The 23,151-nt window shown below is 45.3% G+C and overlaps 1 protein-coding gene and 1 long non-coding RNA gene across 5 annotated transcripts in view; one reads left to right on the top strand and one right to left on the bottom strand.

Moving 5' to 3' along the window:
• Window positions 1-7,838: 7,838 nt before the first annotated feature.
• BACC1 (BPTF associated chromatin complex component 1) overlaps window positions 7,839-23,151 on the bottom strand; it is a 29,834-nt gene continuing 14,521 nt past the window's right edge. The window contains exons 3-6 of one of the 4 annotated variants that reach the window (XM_082256891.1): window positions 18,977-19,078; window positions 11,160-11,359; window positions 10,973-11,080; window positions 7,839-8,101 (exon numbers count right to left, since the gene is read on the bottom strand). In XM_082256891.1, coding sequence (XP_082113017.1) covers window positions 8,037-8,101; window positions 10,973-11,080; window positions 11,160-11,359; window positions 18,977-19,078 — 475 coding nt within the window. In that variant the 3' untranslated portion in view covers window positions 7,839-8,036. The remainder of the gene's footprint in view (window positions 8,102-10,972; window positions 11,081-11,159; window positions 11,360-18,976; window positions 19,079-23,151) is intronic. The other 3 variants (XM_082256892.1, XM_082256893.1, XM_082256894.1) reach the window with 3 other exon arrangements.
• LOC309554927 lies at window positions 9,101-10,032 on the top strand. Its single transcript, XR_014225246.1, has 3 exons — window positions 9,101-9,177; window positions 9,324-9,393; window positions 9,842-10,032. It is a non-coding gene; the product is annotated as an uncharacterized lncRNA (long non-coding RNA).

Here is a 23,151-nt window from a genome sequence, read left to right as displayed (position 1 = left end):
GGGTTTCGAAAGATGCAATTTTAAGGTCAAATTCAGTGGACATAGGTCTATGGAAATATATTTAGCTATATGTGTAACTGAACAATTGAGCAATTACAAAAATTTTGCAGGCTCAAATACCTTTAAAATGCTGGAAAATTCCTGTATGACCTTGAAAATTTCCAAAAAAGTATTTTATTGTATCTGTTGAAAGACATGAACATCCCAGCAGTGGTGGGTATAACCATTTCCAGCATATCCTACTTGCCCTTGTTGGACTGGGCACTCTGGGGGCTCCTCAGGAGTCCCAGCTTGCTACCCCGTAGTTTGCTACCATAGCATTAGGGTTCATTATAAGAGATAAGGCAGAAGAGTAATATAAAACCTAGCATGGGTGGGTGTGGGGGTCATTATAAGAGATAAGGCAGAAGAGTAATATAAAACCTAGCATGGGTGGGTGTGGGGGTCATTATAAGAGATAAGGCAGAAGAGTAATATAAAACCTAGCATGGGTGGGCATGGGGGTCATTATAAGAGATAAGGCAGAAGAGTAATATAAAACCTAGCATGGGTGGACGTGGGGGTCATTATAAGAGCTAAGGCAGAAGAGTAATATAAAACCTAGCATGGGTGGGCGTGGGGGTCATTTTCTTTGTCTGCGCAGCAAACAATAAGCATTCAGTTGACTGGACACAGATTAGTGATATATGTACTCTGATTGGCTTGCTATGAGTCGCCGCCTTTGCTCATTAGTATTTTTTATACTGACTGCGCCATATGTTGTGCAAATTTTCAAAATTTTTGTCAATTTTCAAGTGCGTGATCTGTAAACATAAAAAAGGGGCAAAACGTTGACCCCCCTTTTTTTTCCATTGCAAATGCGGCACTGCAGCAAAAAAAGCGGGGATGTGTCTGTAGACTTAGCTATGGTGCTTGAACAGAAAAGTGGCTCTGGGCATGGATTGGGCACATTTGAGTGCAGAGGTTTAGAGTTAAGAGGCAAGAGTTAACTCCTATGTACAGAAAAAGTTATTGTCTTGGTGTAGTTAACCCCTAGACTGACATCCCGGGCTACCATGAGCAAAGTCAGAAGCTGTTTACACTGCTTGCAGCTATATGGCCGTTTATGGCCCACCCAAAGTGCTGGTCAACAGGATGTTTGAATGTTTGAATTGCATAATCCGAGGACTGCAGACAGCTGAGAGAGTGATTAGGATTCATAAATCATCGTTGTGCAGAATATAGCATAAAGCAAATTTAAAAAAAAAAAACAAAAGGAAGAAAAGTTGTTCATGTTTGAGCCTTAGGAAGTGAATGAAAGCGAATGAAAGAGAATGAAATGTAATAAAGTAGAAGCTAGCGATCAGAAATAATGCACACCAGCCTTTCACAACCCTTTCACCATGGAGGAACCCTTGAAATAATTTTCAGATCTCAGGGATAATAACTGCTTTATCTACAACTTACAGCCGATTAGTGTGATGGTCAGGGAGAAGAGTGCAACTTTGTAGTCAGATGAAAGAATCCCCTATTGGGCCCTTTTCACACTTGGCAAGTGGCATGACAAGTCGTACTCCATGATTTCTCCATGATTTCCAATGAGTACTGTTCATATCTGTGCGACTTCAAAGTAGTCCCTGCACTACTTTGGTCCAACTTTGATGCAACTTGAGGTCCATAGACCTCAAGATTATACAGCCATTGCTCCAAGTCTAGTCAAAATCACGGTAAAATCGCGGCAAAAAAATTGTGGCAAAATCACATGACTTTTAAGTCGCACAATTGTGAAAGGGGCCTTACAGATAGTTATATAGTTTGTCTGGTTCAAAAAAAAAAGACACAAGACCATCCAACTAAATCCAATAGAAGGGAAAAAAATGATACAGTCCTATATACAGTATACAATCCTATACCCACAGTAAAGAATAATTCAATTTGCTCCAGCAGGGAAAAAAAGTCCTTCCCCCAAGAGATTAGATAAATAGAAATTCAGAAACTTAAAAAAGGTCATTGGTGTCCGTGGTTACTTGTCTTAAATGCAGAAACTGCTCATTGCTCAAGGAACCTCTAGCAACCTCTAGAGAACATGTGTCAAACACAAGGCCCGCGGCCCGAATCCGGCCCACCAGACCATTTAATGTGGCCCTTGCACCTCTCCTGCAGCCGCAGCACCACCCTCGTCTCCACCCCACCTTGTCACAGTAGTTGGCAGCTGAGAAGAGGACATAACTCCTCCAGAAGATCCTGCAGTTCTCCACAGCATCCCCTTGTCTCAACATTCAGGAGGCTCCGGCAGCTGACTCAAGTCCTTCTCTGGTCCTCCTCCAGACCCTGCGCTCTCTTCTTCCAAACTCTGCCCCCAGCTTCCTCCCAACGTGGGGTGCACTGTGATGTAAGGTATGGGGGGGGGTTCTTGACTTTTGATGGTGGGGGGCTCTTGACATCCGATTTAAAGGGGAGTGGAGTTCTCTAGTTTTACAGATACAACTGGACCTTTAAGGAAAACCATAATGCTGATGCGGCCCGCAATGAAATTGAGTTTGACACCCCTGATCTAGAGCATTGGTTTTCAAACTTTGCTTGTCTTTATCCGGCCCTTGGGACACTACTCCTCCAATTGACACCACTTATTGGGACCCAGAACAAAATGAAAGGTGCCGCTCGAGGCTTCACCAGGTCCTCTTGCATGGAAAAACACTAGGATTACCAACAAGGAAAGAGCTTGTCCCAGCTCAAAACATCTAGTAGGAAAAGGAAGTCCTAAAAGTCGCATATCACATCAAAACCCTGTAAGAAGGGGTATGACAGCCTCAGCTCAGGCTCCAACCAGGCCACGCCTCCAAATGCGTTTCACACCAGTCCCCATGATTAAGTACTGGGGTGGAGTGAAATGTGTTGGGGCGTAGCCTGGTTGGAGCCCGGGCTGAGGCTGTCATACCCCTCTTTACAGGGTTTTGTGATGTGCGACTTTTAGAACTTCCTATCTCTACCAATTATTGGGAACTATTTCTTCCACTTACATCATTGATTCTTCCTCCCATTAAAACCATGGGTGGGGCATTTTAAACTCCCACTGGCCACAGTCTGGCCCCCCCTAAACCCTGAAGGACCGTAATCTGGCCCTTTGTTTGGAAAGTTTGGAGACCTCTGCTCTAGAGGAATCCTAGTTGAGAACGCCTGATCTGCACATTGAGAATACCTTATGTAAGCCTTTCTCAACCTTTTAAACAATGAGGAACTATTCAAATAATTGTTAGGTCTCGGGGAAACCCCTGCAGAAACCAATTTGTTTGGAGGTTAGAGGAATATTGCCCCTTGGCATTGGTGGCCTTTGGGAAGTATGGCGGCCAGAATGCCATTCTTAGAGACAGCTAAAAATATCATTGGCGTCCTGCAGCTGGCTCTGCCAAGTGGTGCGAACCTAAAATTATCCTGGCACCATCAGGATAGGTAACCTCAAAAGGAACCTTCGGGTTCCCTGGTTGTGAATGACGGTCTTAGTTATTTTAATATACAGTATCTAGAGGGGTCAACATATGTACAAATTTAACTTTTTTCCCCTTTTCATGCTGACCATTTAGGGATGCACGGATGCCATTAAAGCTCCTACCAGTTCAAATTCCCTAAAAAATCTGATAATGTTTGTTTTTTGGGTTGGCACTCTATACAAACAGTATATTATCGATGGCATTTCATGCTCTATAGCAATGATGGCCAACTTTCTTGATATTGAGGGGCCTTAGGTGCTGCCTCTGACATCACCAAAGGACCACACATAATATTCAGTTTCTGAGACAGCAGACACACAATAGGATATGGTGAAAGGCTATGGGCATGATGCAAGAGATGGTTAGTGGGCGAGGACTTACTACAGGAGATAGTCAGAGACTGAGACATGCTAAGGCCCCATGCAGACTTGACATTTAGCTCTGATGCAGGGGCTCTGGCATTTAGCTGCAAGCGGAGGGCACGGTGCAACACCTAGCCATGCTTCAGGCAGCCTGTAAAACTCTATGACAGGATGGAAGCTGCTACAGTTGGTTGGTGCAACCTAGAGAGACTTACATTTAGGGCAGTATGTGCCCAGGTATGAATTCACAGAATTCAAGAAGTCTGCATTCTAAGCTTTTGCCCTTGGGTGCATACTGCCCTAAATGTAAGTACAACTAGATGTATTATCCAGTCACAGCAGCTGTCAGCCTCTCATAGCGTTTGACAGGCTGCCTGCATCTGTGCACTTCACCAGCAGCTAAACGCCAGATTCCCATGTACTGGGCTAAGTGCCCAGTGTGCATGAAGCCTAAAGGAAATGGTCAGAGACTGCAGAAATGCTACAGGAGATGGTCAGAGATTGCAGACATGCTACAGGAGATGATCAGAGACTGCAGACATGCTACAGGAGATGTTTAGAGACTGCAGACATGCTATAGGAGATGGTCAGAGACTACATGCATGCTACAGGAGATGATCAGAGACTGAAGACATGCTACAGGAGATGGTCAGAGACTACATGCATGCTACAGGAGATGATCGGAGACTGCAGACATGCTACAGGAGATGATCAGAGACTGCAGACATGCTATAGGAGATGGTCAGAGACTACATGTATGCTACAGGAGATGGTAAGAGACTGCAAAAATGCTACAGGAGATGGTCAGAGACTACAGACATGCTGCAGGAGATGGTCTGAGACTGCAGACATGCTACAGGAGATGGTCAGAGACTGCAGACATTCTACAGGGGATGGTCAGAGACTGCAAAAATGCTACAGGAGATAGTCAGAAAAGACATGCATGCTACAAGAAATGGTTAGAGACTGCAGACATGCGACAGAAGGTACTAAAAGACTGTAACTTGCTATAGGAGTTATTGGAGATGGGGTACAGTTCAACTGACACATTACCCGAGACTGCTAGAGATCACCGCTATAGCTGGGAAATGGGGAAACACAGATTAGTCCCTGTATATAAAAACGGCAAGTAAGGATGATGGCACTGAACCCACTAGGAGAAACAATGCAACTGTCTAATTTGCACTTGAAGCCTAGCTCCAGAAAGTTTGAAAATTCTCACCCACTGCAAGAGTGAGACAGTGCTCCCCTATGGACTGTTTCTCAGTGTCATCATGTCCTATACAGAGCTATGAGCCCTGTATTGGTCTTGATGACTCCTGTTGCATGGGGGGGGGGGGTACCAGAGTTGGAATTTAATCTTTATCTGAGCTGGCTTCAGTAAAGTAAAAGCGTATTGGCTGCTATAGCTCAGAGATCTCCAAACTTTCTAAACAAAGGGCCAGTTTACTGTCCTTCAGACTTTAGGGTGGCCAGACTAGAGCTAGTAGGATTAAAAAATGTCCCAGCGTCCAGTAGGAGTAAACAATGCCCCATCTTTGGTGTCAGTGGGAGGAATAGTGGCCCATCATTGGTGTCTGTGGGAGAAATAGTGCCCCATCATTGGTGTCAGTGGGAAGGAATAATGGCCCATTTTTAGTATCAATGGAAGGAATAGTGCCCCATTTTTGGTGTCAATGACAGGAATTATGACTCATTGTTAGTGTCAGTGAATAGAATAGTGCCTTAAAGGCCCAATAAAGGCAAGCAAAGGGCCGTATCCGGCCCCTGGGCCTCAGTTTGGAGACTGCTGCTTTAGCTCATAGCACCTTACCTTTCACTAGTAATCCCTGCCCTACTTTATGGAATCAGCGCATTTCTCTTATCATCCAATCCGTTATTTTCTGACATAGGTGACGACTTACAGTATTTCTGCACTATGGTCTGTGTGCTATTATTACTTTATCAATACAAAGCACAAGAGGACTTCATTCATTAATTCAACATGTTTTTTTTTGTTTGCAGGCAGCTTCTACCGAAGAATTCTCAGACAGGTGTTTGGCTGGATGACCGATTACTCTTCATGTTAGAATCCTGTACATGATTCCAATTTCTTGCAAACACAGGCATACAGGAAAAGCAAAGGTTAAGTTGCCCACTGCAACCAGTTAGTTGCTTCCAGCCCAAAAGAATACTTCACCCAAAGTGATATTTCAGTCAGGTGGAGTCTGGTGGGCTAAGTTACTTGCTGAGTTTTTTGTATTTTATTAGGAATGGTGGGAGCCCCCCTCCCCCCATATGGCCACAGTTACAGTGTGCAGGGGCAGAAACTGTGCAGAGATTTTACCAGCACAGCCCCCAACAGACAGAAGAAACTTACCTCAATGCATAAACCTTCTGTGTTGCAAGCCCCACCCTATACTTACCTGAGCCTGATTTCGATCCAGCTCTGTGCATGAGAGCAGCATCCCTCTCTGCACCCTATCTCCTCACAGTGCAGAATGATAGCAATGGGAACCATTGGCTCCTGCTGCTGTCAATCAAATCCTATGGTGGGAGCCAGGGCAAAGCCCCGCTGTATGTGTCAATGGACTCCGGAGCGAGCCCGTACAACAAGCACCCCCCTTTAGCAAGCGGGCTTGCTAGAGGGGGTACTCGAAAGAGGGGAGGAGCCAGAAGCCCCAGACGACATGGATGGGGGCTACTCTGTGCAAAACCATTTCACAGGGCAGGTAAGTATTACATGTTTGTTATTTAAAAAAATAAATAAGGGTTTAATATCACTTTAAGTGCCGGTTCACACTGTTCCGACTTGTCAGACGACTTGGCCGCCTGACAAGTAGTGGACCGTGCTGTGCAATTGGAACCGTTCTAATAGGAGCAACTCAAGTCGCTCCGACTTAGAAAAAGTTTCCTGCACCTTTTTTTTGCAAATTCGGAGCGACTTGCATTGACTTCCATTATGTGAAGTCGTTGCAAGCCGGGTCGAAGTCGCGATGCACGGGTGACGGCATTAGTCGCCCGAACTCGTGTCGCCCCAGTGTGAACCGACACTAACTCTTCAGCATCTATTAAACACTGATATAGCGCCTCCTTTTTCATTATCTACCTTGTTTAAGACTCAGTGATGTCATCACTTGGTCTCTATGCTATGCAGGCAGATGGTGGGAGGAGCTGGCAAGATCAGGGCCATCTTACCGAATGGGCACGCTCGGAAATTGCCAGGGGCCCCACCTGCCCAGTGACCCAGCCCCAGCCAAGCATTAGTCCAGATTCCCACATCCCGCTGCTGAACTTAGCAGGTGGCAACGCCTGTCGGCCCTGTGCTGCTGCCAGGCCACTTGGGCCATGGAGGGGGAGCCCACAACTACAGGAATCCCTGTCCGCCTCCACGGGAACAGGCACACACAGGACAGTCAAGTCTGACTCCAGTCCGTCCATATGTGTTCACCGGACCCAGCCACTGAACTTGGAAGCTGTCGTTAGTCTGGCACTGCTGTACCAATAAATATTGCCTTATCGATAATTAGCATTTTTATTCTCCTGTGTGATTGTGTAGGCAGGGCCCCAGGGTACTGCATTACCCAGGGCCCTTTAATGCTCTTAAGATGGCACTGGGTAAGGTGCTGTACATACAGTATATCCATGATCGCATGCCTCTCAAAAGCCCTGATTAAAGCGGTGGGCTGGCTATTGGGAGGTATAATGCAAAGGGTAAAACGCCTTTATAAATAGGTGTCAGTCTGCAGGAGTGGGCCCTCCTAGGATGCCATTAACAAATTGTATCCATTTTTTTACAGTATAAAAGTTTCTTGCTACGATATTCAATTTATGAGGAGTTTGTGAAGCAGGATTTCCGGTCTACAGCAGCGGTGCCCGCTTCCCTATAGCAGCACACAGATATTGGCAGTGGCTTCGCTGCGACATCTGCCAGTACTGTCTGTGCTGCTTCAGGGTGTCATGGCAATGTACATCGCAGGATGAAGACAAATGACAATGTTCTATTTGAAATTTTATATCTTTTTATTAAAAAAAAAACAAAATATGAAGACTGCCATCATATTTTTTCATATCCATAGCAAAGGTCACAGGTCATGAGCTGGCGGCTGTTTTACCGTAGCTGGAAGAGTTTCGTCGTGGCTATCTTCAGAAGAGGAAATGAAGGAATATTCCACAAGGGGGTGGTGACTGGGAAAATAATATTTACAAGCAGGTGTGGAACATACCATTAGCGAGATAAAAGGGGGAGATCACTAGAGTTCATAATAAAATTTGAATCCAAGTTTAGACTGTCTGAAATGGAAATAGAAACATAGAATTAGAGGAAAAATTATAAATCTGGGGGGGGTGCAAAAAAATAGTAAGAAAGGGCAAAGAAAATCGAGAAGGAGAAAATTGCAAGAAAAAAAAAAAAGTTAAAAAACTGTCAAAGTAAAGAAAATGGTTGATGGGGAGGTTTAGAGAAAGAAGGTAAATGTAGAAAGCAGATGAGAATGGTAGATAAAGATGAATATGGAAAGGTCAAGAAGAATGGATAAGAAAGTGGGACAAGGGCGAGGAAGGGGAATATGGTGGCAAAGTGGTGGGGGGGGGGGGGGGACAGTAGGTACGAGATGAGATAGGATAGTAAAAAGAAAGGGGGAGAACAAGGCAAGGCATGCAGAGGAGGAGGAAAGAATAAGAAGAGGAAGGTGGAAAAGCACAGGAGAGAAGAGGCACATAGAAAGGTGAAGGAGAGGTGGAGAACAATGAAAAGTACAAGAAAAATGAGAACAGGAAAAAAGTAATGGACAGAAGAACATGGAAAGAAGAAGATGTGGAGAACAATGAAAGGTGCAGAATGAGGAGGACAACAATGGAAGGTAAATACGAGGAGGGGATTAGAAATGAGTGCAGAGGAAGAAAAAAAAATATGAATGGAACAAGGAGAACAGGTTAAGGTGCAGAGAAGGGGAACAGGGAAAGGTGTGAAGTAGAAGAAGGAGAACAAGGAGATGTGCAAAGAAGGATGAGAACAGGAAAAGGTGCGGGGAAAAAACAAGGAAAGGCGCAGACAAGGCAGAGATGAACAGGAAAAGGTGCAAAGAAGGATGAGGATAGGAAACAATGCAGGGAAAGAGAACAGGTCAAGGTGCAAGAACAGAAGAGAAAAACAATGAGATGTGCAAGGAAGGAGAAAAGGAAAAAGGTACATGGAAGTACATTGTAGGAGGAAAACAGGAAAATGTGTAAGGAAGGAGAGTAAGAAAATGTGCAGGGAATGCAGAGGAGAAGAGGGAAAGCTGCAGAGGAGGAAGAGAACAGGGAAAAGTGCAGAGAAGGAAGAGGAGATCAGGGAAAGGTGCAGAGAAGGAGGGGATAAGGGAAAAGTGGGGAGGAGAACAGGGAAAGGTGAAAAGAAGGAGGAGGAGAACAGGGAAAGGTGAAAAGAAGGAGGAGGAGAACAGGGAAAGGTGAAAAGAAGGAGGAGGAGAACAGGGAAAGGTGAAAAGAAGGAGGAGGAGATAAGGGAAAGGTGCAGAGGAGCAGATCAGGGAAAAGTGCAGAGAAGAAGGAGAAGATCAGGGAAAGGTGCAGAGAAGGAGGTCAGAGAAAAGTGCAGAGAGAAACAATGAGATTAGGGAAAGGTGCAGAGGAGGTCGGAGATCAGGGAAAAGTGAGAACAGGGTAAGGTGCAGAGAAGGAGGAGTAGATCAGGGAAAGGTGCAGAGAAGGAGGAGGAGATCAAGTAATGATGCAGAAAAGGAGGAGCTTGGGCAAGAGTGGGGAGGAGGAGAACAAGGTAAGGTGCAGAGAAGAAGGAGAAGATCAGGTAAAGTTGCAGAGAAGGAGGAGATCAGGGAATGGTAGGGAGAAGAACAGGGAAAGGTGCAGAGAAGGAGGAGGAGATAAGGGAATGGTGGGGAGGAGAACAGGAAAAGATGCAGGGAAGGAGGAGGAGATAAGGGAATGGTGGGGAGAAGAAGGAAGCGCACAGGAAAAAATGCAGGGAAGAAGAAGGAGAACAGGGAAAAAGGTGCAGAGAAGAAGGAGGAGATCAGGGAAAGGTACGGAGAAGGAGGGGATCAAGGAATGGTGGGGAGGAGAACATGGAAAGGTGCAGAGAAGAAGGAGGAGATCAGAAAAAGGTGCGGAGAAGAAGGATGTGCACAGGAAAAGGTGCATGGAAGGAGGAGGGGAACAGTGAACGGTGCAGAGAAGAGGCGATCAGGGAATGGTGGGGAGGAGAAGGTGAACATCAGAGAAAGGTGCAGATAAGAAGGAAGTGTTTAGGGAAAGGTGCAGAGAAGAAGGAAGTGCACAGGGAAAGGTGCACGGGAGGAGGAGGGGAACAGGGAACAGTGCGGAGAAGGAGGTGATCAGGGAATGGTGGGGAAGAGAAGGTGAACATCAGAGAAAGGTGCAGAGAAGAAGGAAGTGTTTGGGGAAAGGTGCAGAGAAGAAGGAAGTGCACAGGGAAAGGTGCAGAGAAGAAAGAGGAGATCAGGGAAAGGTATGGAGAAGGAGGTGATCAGGAAATGGTGGGCGGAGAAAGAGAACATCAGGGAAAGGTAAAGAGAAGAAGGAAGTGTTTAGGGAAAGGTGCATAGAAGAAAGAGGAGATCAGGGAAAGGTATGAAGAAGGAAGTGGTCAGGGAATGGTGGGGTGGAGAAGGAGAACATCAGGGAAAGGTGCAGAAAAGAAGGAAGTGCTCAGGGAAAGTAGAAGTGTTGAGAAAGGGGAGGAGAACAAAAAATGCTACAAGAAGGACAAGAACAGGGAAAAAGTGCGGGGAAGGAGAACAAGTAAAGTAAAGGAGTAAAGAACGAGGAGAACAGGGAATGGTGTGGAGTTGGAGAAAAGGGAAAGGCAAAGGAGTGAAGAATATGGGTGGGTGAAGGAGAGTAAGGAAAGGTAGAGGAGGGGAGGAGCAGGAAAGGTAAATAAATGAAGGAAAACAGGGAAAGGGTGGAAGAGAGGATGTGGACAAACGAGAGAAGCAGAAGGTGAGCTGGGACAAGATGGGTATCTCTAGGGGATTAATAAATGGAAAAGTAAAATCAATGACTGAACATACAGACACAAAATGGAGGACACAAGATACAGAATATGAAAAAATGGTGATGTTAAGTTAGAGGATGAGAAAGTGTTTGAGAAAAATTAATAAAAATGAGATTTCATACCCTGATCGAAGTTGAGTTTTTTCACTGTGCTCCTTTCGCCCAAACCTTCCATATCTACCAGATCGCTGTTGGCGTCGGAGTCATTCAGGGCGCTAAGCGTTACATCTGCTGAAAGAAGAGATGCTGGGAATACAGCATGCCATTACATGCCCCTCCCCCCCACATCCCCCACTCCCCACCTTCTCACCAGAGGACTTGCGTTTCCGCATGGCACCCTGTGACCCCTCAGGTATCGTTGTCCCACCCACAACCTGTGGTGCTGACACCATGCCGACTGAAGAGGAAACTGGCGCAGCCTTCTTCGCCACCTTTCGGGGGGAATCTGAAGGCAGGGGGACCCCGCTGTCATCGTAGATCTTCCTTTTTACTGCGTACTTAATCTGTGCCCTGCCGGGAGACATATGCAAAACGACAGCTGGTGAACAAGATGGAGGAGCACTTAAGGGAGCTGGAGCTTAAGATGGAGATTGAGTGAGGAAAAGTAAGAGCACGAGTAGCATACAGAAAACAACAGCCAATGACAAAAACACAGAGGAATATTATTGTATTTATAGGAAACCTGCCTTGTAAGAGATATGGAAGTTGCCGCTGCTGTGCTCTCCTTCTGAAAATGCTAGCTGCCTGGCCAGCCATGCTGATCCCCCTGACTTCAACTTTGAATCAGGAGTTTTAACAAGTATACAGAAAAGGATTTCTGGCTTTTCTAATTTAGAATACTTGTGTTGGGTCAGTAACTTGGAAAATACGAAAACCAAAAGAGGAGCATTACAGCCAGGAAACGAGCATTATCAGAGAGAAATCATCAATAGCAATCCTTGTATTTATTTATTGACAGGTTCACTTTACCAAATCTCTACATTGTTTCACAATAACCAGGTTAGAGCCCATACGGACCCTGGTGTCCTGATGCGTTACATAAATGTTTGTTACGTGAAGACAGCCCATTCAATTTATTAGGCTAGGAATGCACTAAAAGCATCCAAACAACTGGACATTCACCATTTTTGGCAACGCATCACAATGCATGGTAGTGCATTACTGTGCGTTGTGGTTTCCTGCAACGCATGTATGTTGGAGCTGCATTGCCTTCGTTTGCTGGAGTGGCATACAAAACAACACTGCAACACGCTAAGATGCATAATACACTGCAACAGAAAAGAGTGTTTCAGCCCTAAAACTACTGGCATCCAACTGTCATTTTTCACAGCAAACTTGAATTTAATTGGCTGTTATATGCCAACACAGACTGTTATGTCATTATCTGCTTTGGGCCCAGCTATAGTCGACTGACGGCCAAGTGGCAGCTTTCTTGTTTCCTTGAGGACGTCATATGACGTCCTCCCAATCACGTGCCTTGTTCGTGCCGTAAGGGCCGAGATGCGGCACGATCTGTCAGTCGCTGTGTCCATCAGACAGAGTTGATGAGAGATCAGTGTAGCGTGCCGCTATTGTTACCATGTGACCAATCACAGAAATCACAGGACAGTTGTACACAATGAATGGCTTTCATTTAACCACTTTTGCCCCCGGAGGATTTGGCTGCTCAAAGACCAGGCCCTATTTTGCGATTCTGCACTGCGTGACTTTAACGGACAATTGTCTGGTCATGCAACGCTGTACCCAAATGTAATTGACGTCCTTTTCCCCCCACAAATAGAGCTTTCTTTTGGTGGTATTTGATGACCTGTGCGATTTTTATTTTTTGCACTATAAACAAAAAAAGAGTGTCAATTTTGAAAAAATAACAATATTTTTAAATTTTATTTATATGAAATTCTCAAAAAAAAAATACATATAAATCAAAATTTTTTAACATTTTAGGCCAATTTGTTTTCTGCTACATATTTTTGGTAAAAAAAACAAAATCGCAATAAGCGTATTTTGATTGGTTTGCGCAAAAGTTATTGCGTTTACTAACTACGGGAAAGATTTATGTCATTTTTATTGTTTTTTTTTTTTTTAAACTAGTAATGGCGGCGATCTGTGATTTCTTTTGCGGGACTGCGACATTGCGGCAGACAGATCTGACTCCTGACTGATATTTTTGACACTTTTGGGGGTACCAGTGACATTACTACAGTAATCAGTGCTATAAATATGCACTGTTACTGTAAAAATGACACTGGCAGGGAAGGGGATAACTTTATTGGTGATCAAGGGGTTAAATGTGTCCCTAGGGGCGTAATTCTGTCAGGGGGCATGGTTAGTGAAGTAACCACAGAGACATACGATCCTATATAGCAGGATCGCATAGCCTCTGTGCTTACTTCAGGGAGAATGACAGACAGCTGTGTTTACATCAGCCGTCTGTCTTTCTCCCTCTCCTGCGGGAGATCACGAGTGGCCGGCGGACATCGGAGCCGCCGGTCACGCGCTGGCTTCCCAGGGAATGAGCGTGGGCGAGCGACGTAGGTCTACGTCACTTTGCCTGTAAGTGGCAGAGTGCCGCAGTAAATCTACGTTAGGCGGGGCTAAAGTGGTTAAAGAGGAAGTAAACCCTCCCCAAAAAAATGAAAAAAAAAAAAAAAAAAGATAAAGGCATAATGAGCTAGTATGCATTGCATACTAGCTCATTATGAAATACTTACCTTAGAACGAAGCACCTGCAGTGCCGCCCGCTCAGCGACAGGACAGCCGACATGTTCGGACATCCTGCTTCCTGGTTCGGGTCCTCCAGCCATCCGATTGGCCGGAGGCGCGATTTCAACACTCCCGCACATGCGCGCGGGAGCCGCCGTTCACGGCATAGGGCTCTGAAGGAACGGCACGGGTGGCCGTTCCTTCAGAGCGCAGGCGCAGATGACGTCATCATCTGCATGCAATGTAAATATCTCCTAAACGGTGCAAGTTTAGGAGATATTTACAGTACCTATAGGTAAGCCTTATCATAGACTTACCTATAGGCACAAGTTAGTTTACAACCTCTTTAAAGCCATTCATTGTGTACCCTTCTGTTGATCTCTGGGATTGGTCACAGTGATCACATGGTGTAGACAGGGCCAATCACAATACACACACACACAGACAAATGGGAGGAGACACATTAAAACTAGGCCACGTCTAAGGGGAAAATAAATGTGCTGCCCAAAAAAAAAATTAGTCTCTTTTTTCCTTCATCCAGACCAGGGGTCTCCAAACAGTCAAAATAAAGAGCCAGTTTACTGCCCTTGAGTCTTTAGGGGAGCCAGACTGTGGCCAGTGGGAGTAGCAATTGCCCCAGTGTCAGTTGGGGTAATCAATGCCTGGTGGTCATAAAAAATGTAAAACAAGAAAGTTTATTGATGTTATCAGTAAATTAAAAGTGTGTGTTTGGAGGGGTAATCTGCTTAAAAATTTCTGGCCGGTTCTTATATTTCCACACTTCCTGTCCCTGTAACAGAGGCACGGGCAATAAAAACATTGGGGGGCGGTAACTGGTTTTGGAACATGTGTGAACCTCCTCCTTGAAGGAGCGGTTCACGCATGCTCCGAAACTGGTTACTGCCCCCCCCCCCCCCGGGTCATCCTGTTCGTGCGGCCCTCCAGTGAGGTATGCGCTTCACCACTGCCTCAATCACACTGTGTCGCCTGATTGGTTCTCCCCTCTCCCGCCTGCTGGCCAGCCTGGGACGGAAACACCCCAGACCGGGAAGGACGCCGAGCTATGATAGACGCTTACACCTCCATGTAATTTCTTAATGAAATCAATAAAATTATTTACATGCTCCACTGAGTGGCGCTTTTCTCTCTTTTCTGCATATGCAACAAATAATTTCCATTACTTTTCCAAAACTTTGTGGGTTAAGTTAATTTCCCAATACTTTTCCAGGCCTGGAAAGTGCCATTTTAAAATCCCATGACTTTTCCAGGTTTTTCATGACCATACGAACCCTGAAATAGGGATTGCTGCACTTAAGGTTCCTAAATAATGGAAAAGAATAATGGAAAAAGTATATGTTTAAAGTGCGCTATCCTAGAGATGCATATAGAACATTGAATTCCTTCAGTGAAATGTGGTATGTAATATAGCATCAGAATATAAAAATATTGTTCCAATGAAAAATTCTTCAGCTCCCCAGGGGTTCTTTGTTTCCTAGCCGGAAATTCTCCTCCTTCAGTGTATAAGTTTTGAAAAGTGACGGCGCGCGCTACACTCCATTCCCAGTTGACGCCTCCCAGAGGGGGAAACGCGTCGGACGGAGTAGCCAGCGCCTGTCACTTTAGACGGTCCGTACTGCAGGCGGCTGTGTTTGTTCATTTTTATTATCTGCTTGTTTTACAAACATGTGATGTAAGTGCACTTTTTATTTCAATAAATTGTATTTTAGAAGATAATGCACTACAAGTCCTTTTCTCTTTATGCACGCTGTTCGCACATGGAGCTTGTCAGCTGCTGTGTTGAGGAGCAGAGAGTGGGAGAGGACCGAGACCGTTTTCTGAAGAGCCGGGTCGCTTATCTGTAAATCAGCTGTTCCTGTGTCGATGATATCGGCTTGAGAGTCTAAGTGGATGGGGATCGTGTTCCTGCATTGGAAAGTTGGCAATTCAAAGCTGCTTACTCGCAGCTTGCTGGTAAGCGGCCACTGCCTTAATTTACATTCTGAGCACTTGGATAATTTATCAGCTTATATTCACAACGCATCACAGAGTTGATTTCATATGGTACTGCCTTTGTGAACCCTTCTTATGAACTTATTATTGGTTTTCAGATACACCTTTAGAATTATTTACTGAATCACTATACTGCTTTTGGCACAGGTTGAAGTTATTTTCTTTTCATTGGAACAATATTTTTATATTCTGATGCTATGTTACATACCACGTTTCATTGAAGGAATTCGATGTTACATATGCACCTCTAGGATAGCGCACTTTAAACATATACTTTCTACATAAAGATGGCCTAGGCTAGAAGAAGATTGCTAGGACCCTGAAACTGAGCTGCAGCATGGTGGCCAAGACCATACAGTGGTTTAACAGGACAGGTTCCACTCAGAACAGGCCTCGCCATGATCAACCAAAGAAGTTGAGTGCACATGCTCAGAGTCATATCCAGAGGTTGTCTTTGAGAAATAGAAGTATGAGTGCTGCCAGCATTGCTGCAGAGGTTGAAGGGGTGGGGGTCAGCCTGTCAGTGCTCAGACCATACGCTGCATACTGCATCAAATAGGGCTGCATGGCTGTCATCCCAGAAGGAAGCCTCTTCTAAAGATGATGCACAAGAAAGCCCGCAAACAGTTTGCTGAAGACAAGCAGACTAAGGACATGGATTACTGGAACCAAGTCCTGTGGTCTGATGAGACCAAGATAAACGTATTTGGTTCAGATGGTGTCAAGCGCATGTGGCGGGAACTAGGTGATGAGTACAAAGACAAGTGTGTCTTGCCTACAGCCAAGCATGGTGGTGGGAGTGTCATGATCTGGGGCTGCATGAGTGCTTCTAGCACTGGGGAGCTACAGTTCATTGAGGGAACCATGAATGCCAACATGTACTGTGACATACTGAAGCAGAGCATGATCCCCTCCCTTCGGAGACTGGACCGCAGGGCAGTATTTCAACATGATTACAACCCCAAACGCACCTCCAAGACGACCACTGCCTTGCTAAAGAAGCTGAGGGTAAAGGTGATGGACTGGCAAAGCATGTCTCCAGCCCTAAACCCTATTGAGCATCTGTGGGGCATTCTCAAAGGGAAGATAGAGGAGCGCAAAGTCTCTAATATTCACCAGCTCCATGATGTCATCATGGAGGAGTGGAAGAGGACTCCAGTGGCAACCTGTGAGGCTCTGGTGAATTCCATGCCCAAGAGGGTTAAGGCAGTGCTGGAAAATAATGGTGGCCACACAAAATATGAAAACTTTGGGCCCAATTTGGACACTGTCACTTAGGGGTGTACTCACTTTTGTTGCCAGAGGTTTAGGCATTAATGGCTGTGTTGAGTTGTTTTGAGGGGACAGCAAATGTACACTGTTATACAAGCTGTACACTCACTACTTACATTGTAGCAAAGTGTAATTTCTTCAGTGTTGTCACATGAAAAGATATAATAAAATATTTACAAAAATGTGAGGGGTGTACTCACTTTTGTGAGATACTGTATATAATAATAAATACACCCAGAAGTAGGAAATGTAAATATTTTATATTAAAGTAGTACGCAGTCATGCGACGCTGTACCCTAATAAAATTGATGTCCTTTTTTTCACAGAAATAGCGCTTTCTTTTGGTGGTATTTGATCACGTGTGCGACTTTTATTTTTTGAAACAAAAAAAGAGCGACAATTCTGAAAACAAAAAAACAATATTTTTAACATTCTGCTATAGGTCATTCCCAATAAAAAAAAATTAAAAATCAAATGTTTTCATCATTTTAGCCTGATTTTTATTCTGCTACATATGTTTGGTAAAAAAAAATCCCAATAAGTGTATTGATTGGTTTGCGCAAAAGTTATTGCGTCTGTAAACTAGGGGACAGATTTATGTAATTTTTATTTATTTATTATTACTAGTAATGGTGGCTATCCGTGATTTTTAGCGGGACTGCGACATTGGGGTGGACAGATCGGACCCCTAACTGACATTTTTGACACTTTTGGGGGTACCAGTGACTTTACTACAGTAATCAGTGCTAAAAATATGCACTGTCACTGTGCTAATGACACTGACAGGGAAGGGGTTAACACCAGGGGTGATCAAAGGGTTAAATGTGTCCCTAAAGGGTGCTTTATAACTGTGTGGCGGGGATGTATTTACTGAATGAACACAGAGACCTGTGTTTCTAAATAAGAGGAACACAGGATCCCTGTGTTCATTACTGACAGAACAGCGGTCTGCCTTGTTTACAATGGCACACCATAGTTCAGTCTCCACGGGGAACAATCGCAGATGCCCGGCGGCAATTTCAGCCGCCGGACCCGCTAATTGGCACCCACTGTGGCGAATGGGCGCGCATGCCCACACTCGGGGTCCCATGAAGCGACGTACAGTTATGTTGTTTCGGGGGACAAAGCCGACCTGCTGCAGTATATGTACTGCTGGCAGGTCAGGCAAGTGGTTAACATGTTATACTTACCTGTTCTCTGTAATGGTTTTGCACAGAGCAGCCCTGATTCTCCTCTTCTGGGGTCCCCCACCGATGCTTCTGGCTCCGCCTGCCTTCAGAGTGCCCCAATAGCAAGCTGCAAAGTATAGTATAGAGTGCCCCTATAGATGCCTTTTGAACCACTCACTTCCTGCCCAGGACTACATGTCCCATGAGGCATTGCTCCTCACACATTCACAAGTTCTCAGGCACTTACTGTCATGTATGGACGGTGTACTGAGCTGTATGTGTGCTGCACTGTGTCTTCTGACATGTATGGACGGTGTACTGAATGTGTGCTTCACAGTATTTCCTGATATGTAAACAAATAATGCATTCTGTATGCAGGCCAACTAATTGGCTCACCAGCTAATTCATTATGAAAATAGTTGACAACTATTTTCATAATCGATTAGTTGTCGATTAATCGATTAGTTGTTTCAGCCCTAGTCAGGTCTTCTAGTTTGAACTCCCAAATGCTCTGTAAGGCCTGCTTCACACCTATGCAGGTTGCAGTTGATGCATATTCCAGGTGCATTTTGCGTTTTTGTTAATACACATTTTTGATCCATTGAAGTCTATGAAACCAAAAACGCAACCTGCTGGCCCCTGGACCTTTCCATAAAATGCACAGATGTGAACGTAACCCATAGGAAACCATGCTAAATGGACTGTAGTGTTTTTTCTGCAAAACTAAAAATGCACTAAAAAAAAAAAAAGCATAGGTGTAACCCGGCTTTAGTTAATTGGGAACAAATTCTCTTAGACACACTCCTTGCTAAAAGTGTTAGAATTGGGGGGGGGGGGGGGGGGGCAACTTCATATCAATAGCCTTAGTTTGGAATGGGATGTCCACCAAGTTCATAGAGCTGTGATGGTGAGGTGTCCACAAAACTTTCAGCCATATAATGTCTCCTCTCTACCACACCCCCATTCTCCTTACACTGTCCTCTCCTTGATTACTGAGCTGATCTGATTTAAGTCTTCCCCGAATCGTCTGACAGCCGCATGCAACATCTGAATCTCATTGTCTGTCCAGCGGGCCCTGGGGAGACACAAGTAGGAATAAGCAGTGAAAGCAGAGCAATGGAGAGGAGGGAGAGAGTAGAGGGAAGAAGGCATGACAGGGCAAAGAATCACAGCAGAGAATGCAAAACAGGAACCCATAGAACATCTCAGCAAGGTGTAAACTTTATAGTTCTGGTTATAGTAGCAAGCGGTTAGAACCTGCTGTCCCAGTCCCCACCAGGGAGAGTTACCATAGTTTTGTACTGTTGGCCATCGTCCCAGGACAGAAAGTAATAGAACATCCAGAAATTCTGATTTGCCACCAGAACAGAATTAGAAGGGAAATCTTCCAACAGGGTCACTTTCCTTAATTTTGGAGACATTTCTTCTAATTTCCTGTTGTGTCTACAGGACAGGAGGTGATGGGAAATATCCTCAAATGGAACACAGATGGCAAAGAAGACCTGAAAAGTGTTTTAACCGTATCCTGAATAAATCCACAAATGGGGGCCAAAAAACTGAAAATTGTATCATACTTACCGTAATTTTCCTTTCCTGGTGTCTATCCAAGGCAGCCTACATGTGGTAGTAGAATCATCTACTTCCACCCACAGGACCAGTGCATAGCTATAAAAAAAGTTAACACCCACACAGCAGCCTATTCCCTGTACATAGCTAGGAACGAGGTGGGTGGTGGGTTCAGTATGCTGCCATGGGCAGGCACCAGGTAAGGAAAATTATGGTAAGTATGATGCAATTTTCTGTTTTTCTGGTGCCTCAATGGCAGCTTACATGTGGTAGATCAATAACTATCTACCAGGGTGGGAAGCCTTAGCATAGCCTATCATATAAGAAAGTGGGCAGAGGTAGGTGGGGCTACTACCACATGTATGCTGCCTTGGAGGCACCAGGAAACAGTGTTTTGGCTTTAGTTCTACCTAAGTGAATGTATAGTTTTTATTAGGAAACTACCATTAGAGCCGGTCCACACTAGCGCGACTTGTCAGGCGACTTGTCAGCCTGACAAGTCGCGCTCCCTCGCGGTCCATTGACCGCTACAGGACCCGTTCTACTAGGAGCGACACAAGTCGCTCCGACTTAGAAAAAGGGTCCTGTACTACTTCGGGGCGACCTCGGAGCGACTTGCATAGACTTCCATTATGTGAAGTCCATGCAAGTCGCTCCGAAGTCGTGGTGCATGGGAATGCACAAGTCGCCCCCGAAGTAGTACAGAGTCGTATCGCCCCAGTGTGAACCGGCTCTAAGGGAACAATTTTCAGGCAGCTCACACAAATAAAATGTTTGTAATGACTACTTACTTACACTTCCTGCTATAGAATATCATTATGCCATGTACTGTATCAATTACAGCGAAACCCTCTCTATATACAGTACATACCTCTTCCCATGAAGTCTTCTATCCCAGTGGTAAACTTATTGAGACCAGGAAAGAGATATTCGTTTTTTTAAGACCGAGTATGAGTACCAATACCTTTTCTTAAAGTGGAGTTCCAGCCTTTTCTGTGTTTATTAAAAGTCAGCAGCTACAAAAAGTGTAGCTGCTGACTTTTAATAAACAGACACTCACCTGTCCCACAGTCCAGCGATGCGGCCGCCCGAAGCCTCGATCCTCTCCCTCTGGTCTCGGCGGCGCCAGCATCACTGTTGTGGGCACCCGGCTGTGACAGTTTGCGGCTACACAGCCGGGTACGCACTGCGCATGCGCGAGTTGCGCTGCGCATCTTGATTGGTTGGCAATCTTCTGGGACCTCTGACATGTCCCATAAGATTGCAGGGAGGGAGGGAGAGAGGAGAACTTCCGTTCAGGGCGCCGCGGCGCTCCGAGCAGAAGTGGGAGCGGGTACCTGTCAAAACAAGGTACCCGCTCCCATCCCAAAAATAATTACATGCCAAATGTGGCATGTTAGGGGGTTATTACTACCTAAAACGGAAGTTCCACTTTTGGGTGGAACTCCGCTTTAAGTACTTGCGGATATCAATTACTGATACCTATTTTCAGTGTCATGTGACAGTTTTTGTAGACTAATAAAAAATGACCAGTTCACATATATGTGAATAGGATGCGCTTTGAACTGAATCCGATTTGCATGACAAAATCGTTTTCTATGGAGCCTGTTCACATCTATGCGGGGCGGCCGCAGTGCGATTTCAAAACGAGTCAGGTACGATTTTCAGCCCGGTTCAGGTGCAATTTCCAATGCCATACAATTTAACAATTGCACCTGAACTGCTGAATGAAACCGCACCAGACTCTTTTAAAAATTGCAGTGCAAACCGGCCCCAAACATATGTGAGCTCAGGATTAGGCAGCGGTTACAGTCTGCAGACTTGAAGGTATTGGTTCGGAGCATTTGCGTGAGTACCGGTAAATGCTTAGTATCGGCACCAAAATCGATACCGGTATAGATTAAATTAAATTAAGTAAATTCCTCCAAAACCTACCATGCCCCAACAGTATAAAAAAGTTTCTACTCACACAATAAAAGTATGAGAATATGCATTGAAATCCTGGATGGGGCTGGGTGTCCCTGCAGGGGAAGTGGGGGTTGTGGAGGGGGTTAGGGGACGCTGCAGCAGCAGACTTCACTTGGTGGTCTTGCATGGGATCAGGTTTCAGGAGGGAGCTGGGGGCAACTGTGGGGGATGTGTCTCTGTTGGGGGCTGGGGGTCTCCCCAAAAGGCTTGGGACATTGCAGGGACACTGTAAGGCTGGGTGCATGGTGGAACGCTAATGGAGGTTGAAGGCACTATGGGAGGCTGGACAGGGGAGGGGGGGGGGTTGGGGGAACTGTAGGAGGTTGAAAAGCACTAAGTCCACCTATGAGAGGCTGGATGACACTATGGGAAATGGGAGGCACTGTGGCAGGCTAGGGGATCTTCAGCTAGCTGGGGTTGCTTTCTGCACTGGTGCGCAGTCAAGTTGGAACAGGAAGGAGCCGTCCCCAAACTGTTCCCACAAAGTTGGGAACATGAATTTGACCAAAATGTCTTGTTATGCTGATGCTTTAAGAGTTCCCTTCACTGGAACTAAGGGGCCAAGCCCAACCCCTGAAAAAAAAAAAACCCACCATAATCCCCCCTCCACCAAATGATTTGGACCAGTGCAAAAAGCAAGATCCATAAAGACATGGAGGAGTCAGTTTGGGGTGGAGGAACTTGACTGGCCTGCACAGAGTCCTGACAACCTGATAGAACACATTTGGGATGACCTCACAAATGCGCTTCTGGAAGAATGGTCAAACATTCCCATAGACACTCCTAAACCTTGTGGACAGCCTTCCCAGAAGAATTGAAGCTGTTATAGCTGCAAAGGGTGGGCCAACTCAATATTGAACCCTACGGACTAAGACTGGGATGCCATTAAAGTTCATGTGTGTGTAAAGGCAGGCGTCCCAATACTTTTGACAATATAGTGTATGTGCGACTTAAAGAAAGTCCTAGCGACTTCAAAGTAGTTCATGCACTACTTTGGTCCGACTTTAATATAACTCAAGGGCCAAAAAATTAAATATTAACCCTCAAAAGTTTCATGAAATTTGTACCTGAATATTTTACACAGCAGAGGGTCTGCCTTTGCAGAGAGACAACAAGTCACATCCTAGTCTCACTCATCTAAAGTTGTGTCAAAGGTTGCCTCCAAAGTCATGCAACTTTGGAGTCGTACAAGATTGAATGGACCTTATTGTCAAAGCTTATTTGAACAAGTTGAAGTTAGAAGCTGATTGGTTACTATGCACAGCTGTACCAGATTCTGTGTGCCCCAGTTTTAGTAAATAAACCCCATTGACTTCTGAGTGGGCATTTTCACAGGGCAAAAGCCGAGGAGGGAAGAAATAGAACAGGAACTGGCTCAAGTATTAACCACTTGCCGACCAGTCACTGTGCCTCTACTGAGGCAAAGTGGCTCGATCCTGTCCAGCAACGTAGACCTACGTCGCTGGACTCCTCCCCTTGTGGGCGGCGCTCGCGCGCTGCCGAAGGCTCGCTCCCGCTGTTTTCAGTCGGGCCAGGGGAGGAGCGGCGGAAGTGACAAACAGTGACAGATTGCAGGATTCAGCATAGCTGAACATGCGATCTGTCCCTGTGTCA

The sequence above is a fragment of the Pelophylax lessonae genome (genome assembly GCF_965119305.1).
Source record: "Pelophylax lessonae genome assembly, chromosome: 4".
Classification (NCBI taxonomy): domain Eukaryota; kingdom Metazoa; phylum Chordata; class Amphibia; order Anura; family Ranidae; genus Pelophylax; species Pelophylax lessonae.
The sequence above is the reverse complement of the archived record's forward strand: the minus strand, read 5'-3'. Positions and strand labels throughout refer to the sequence as shown.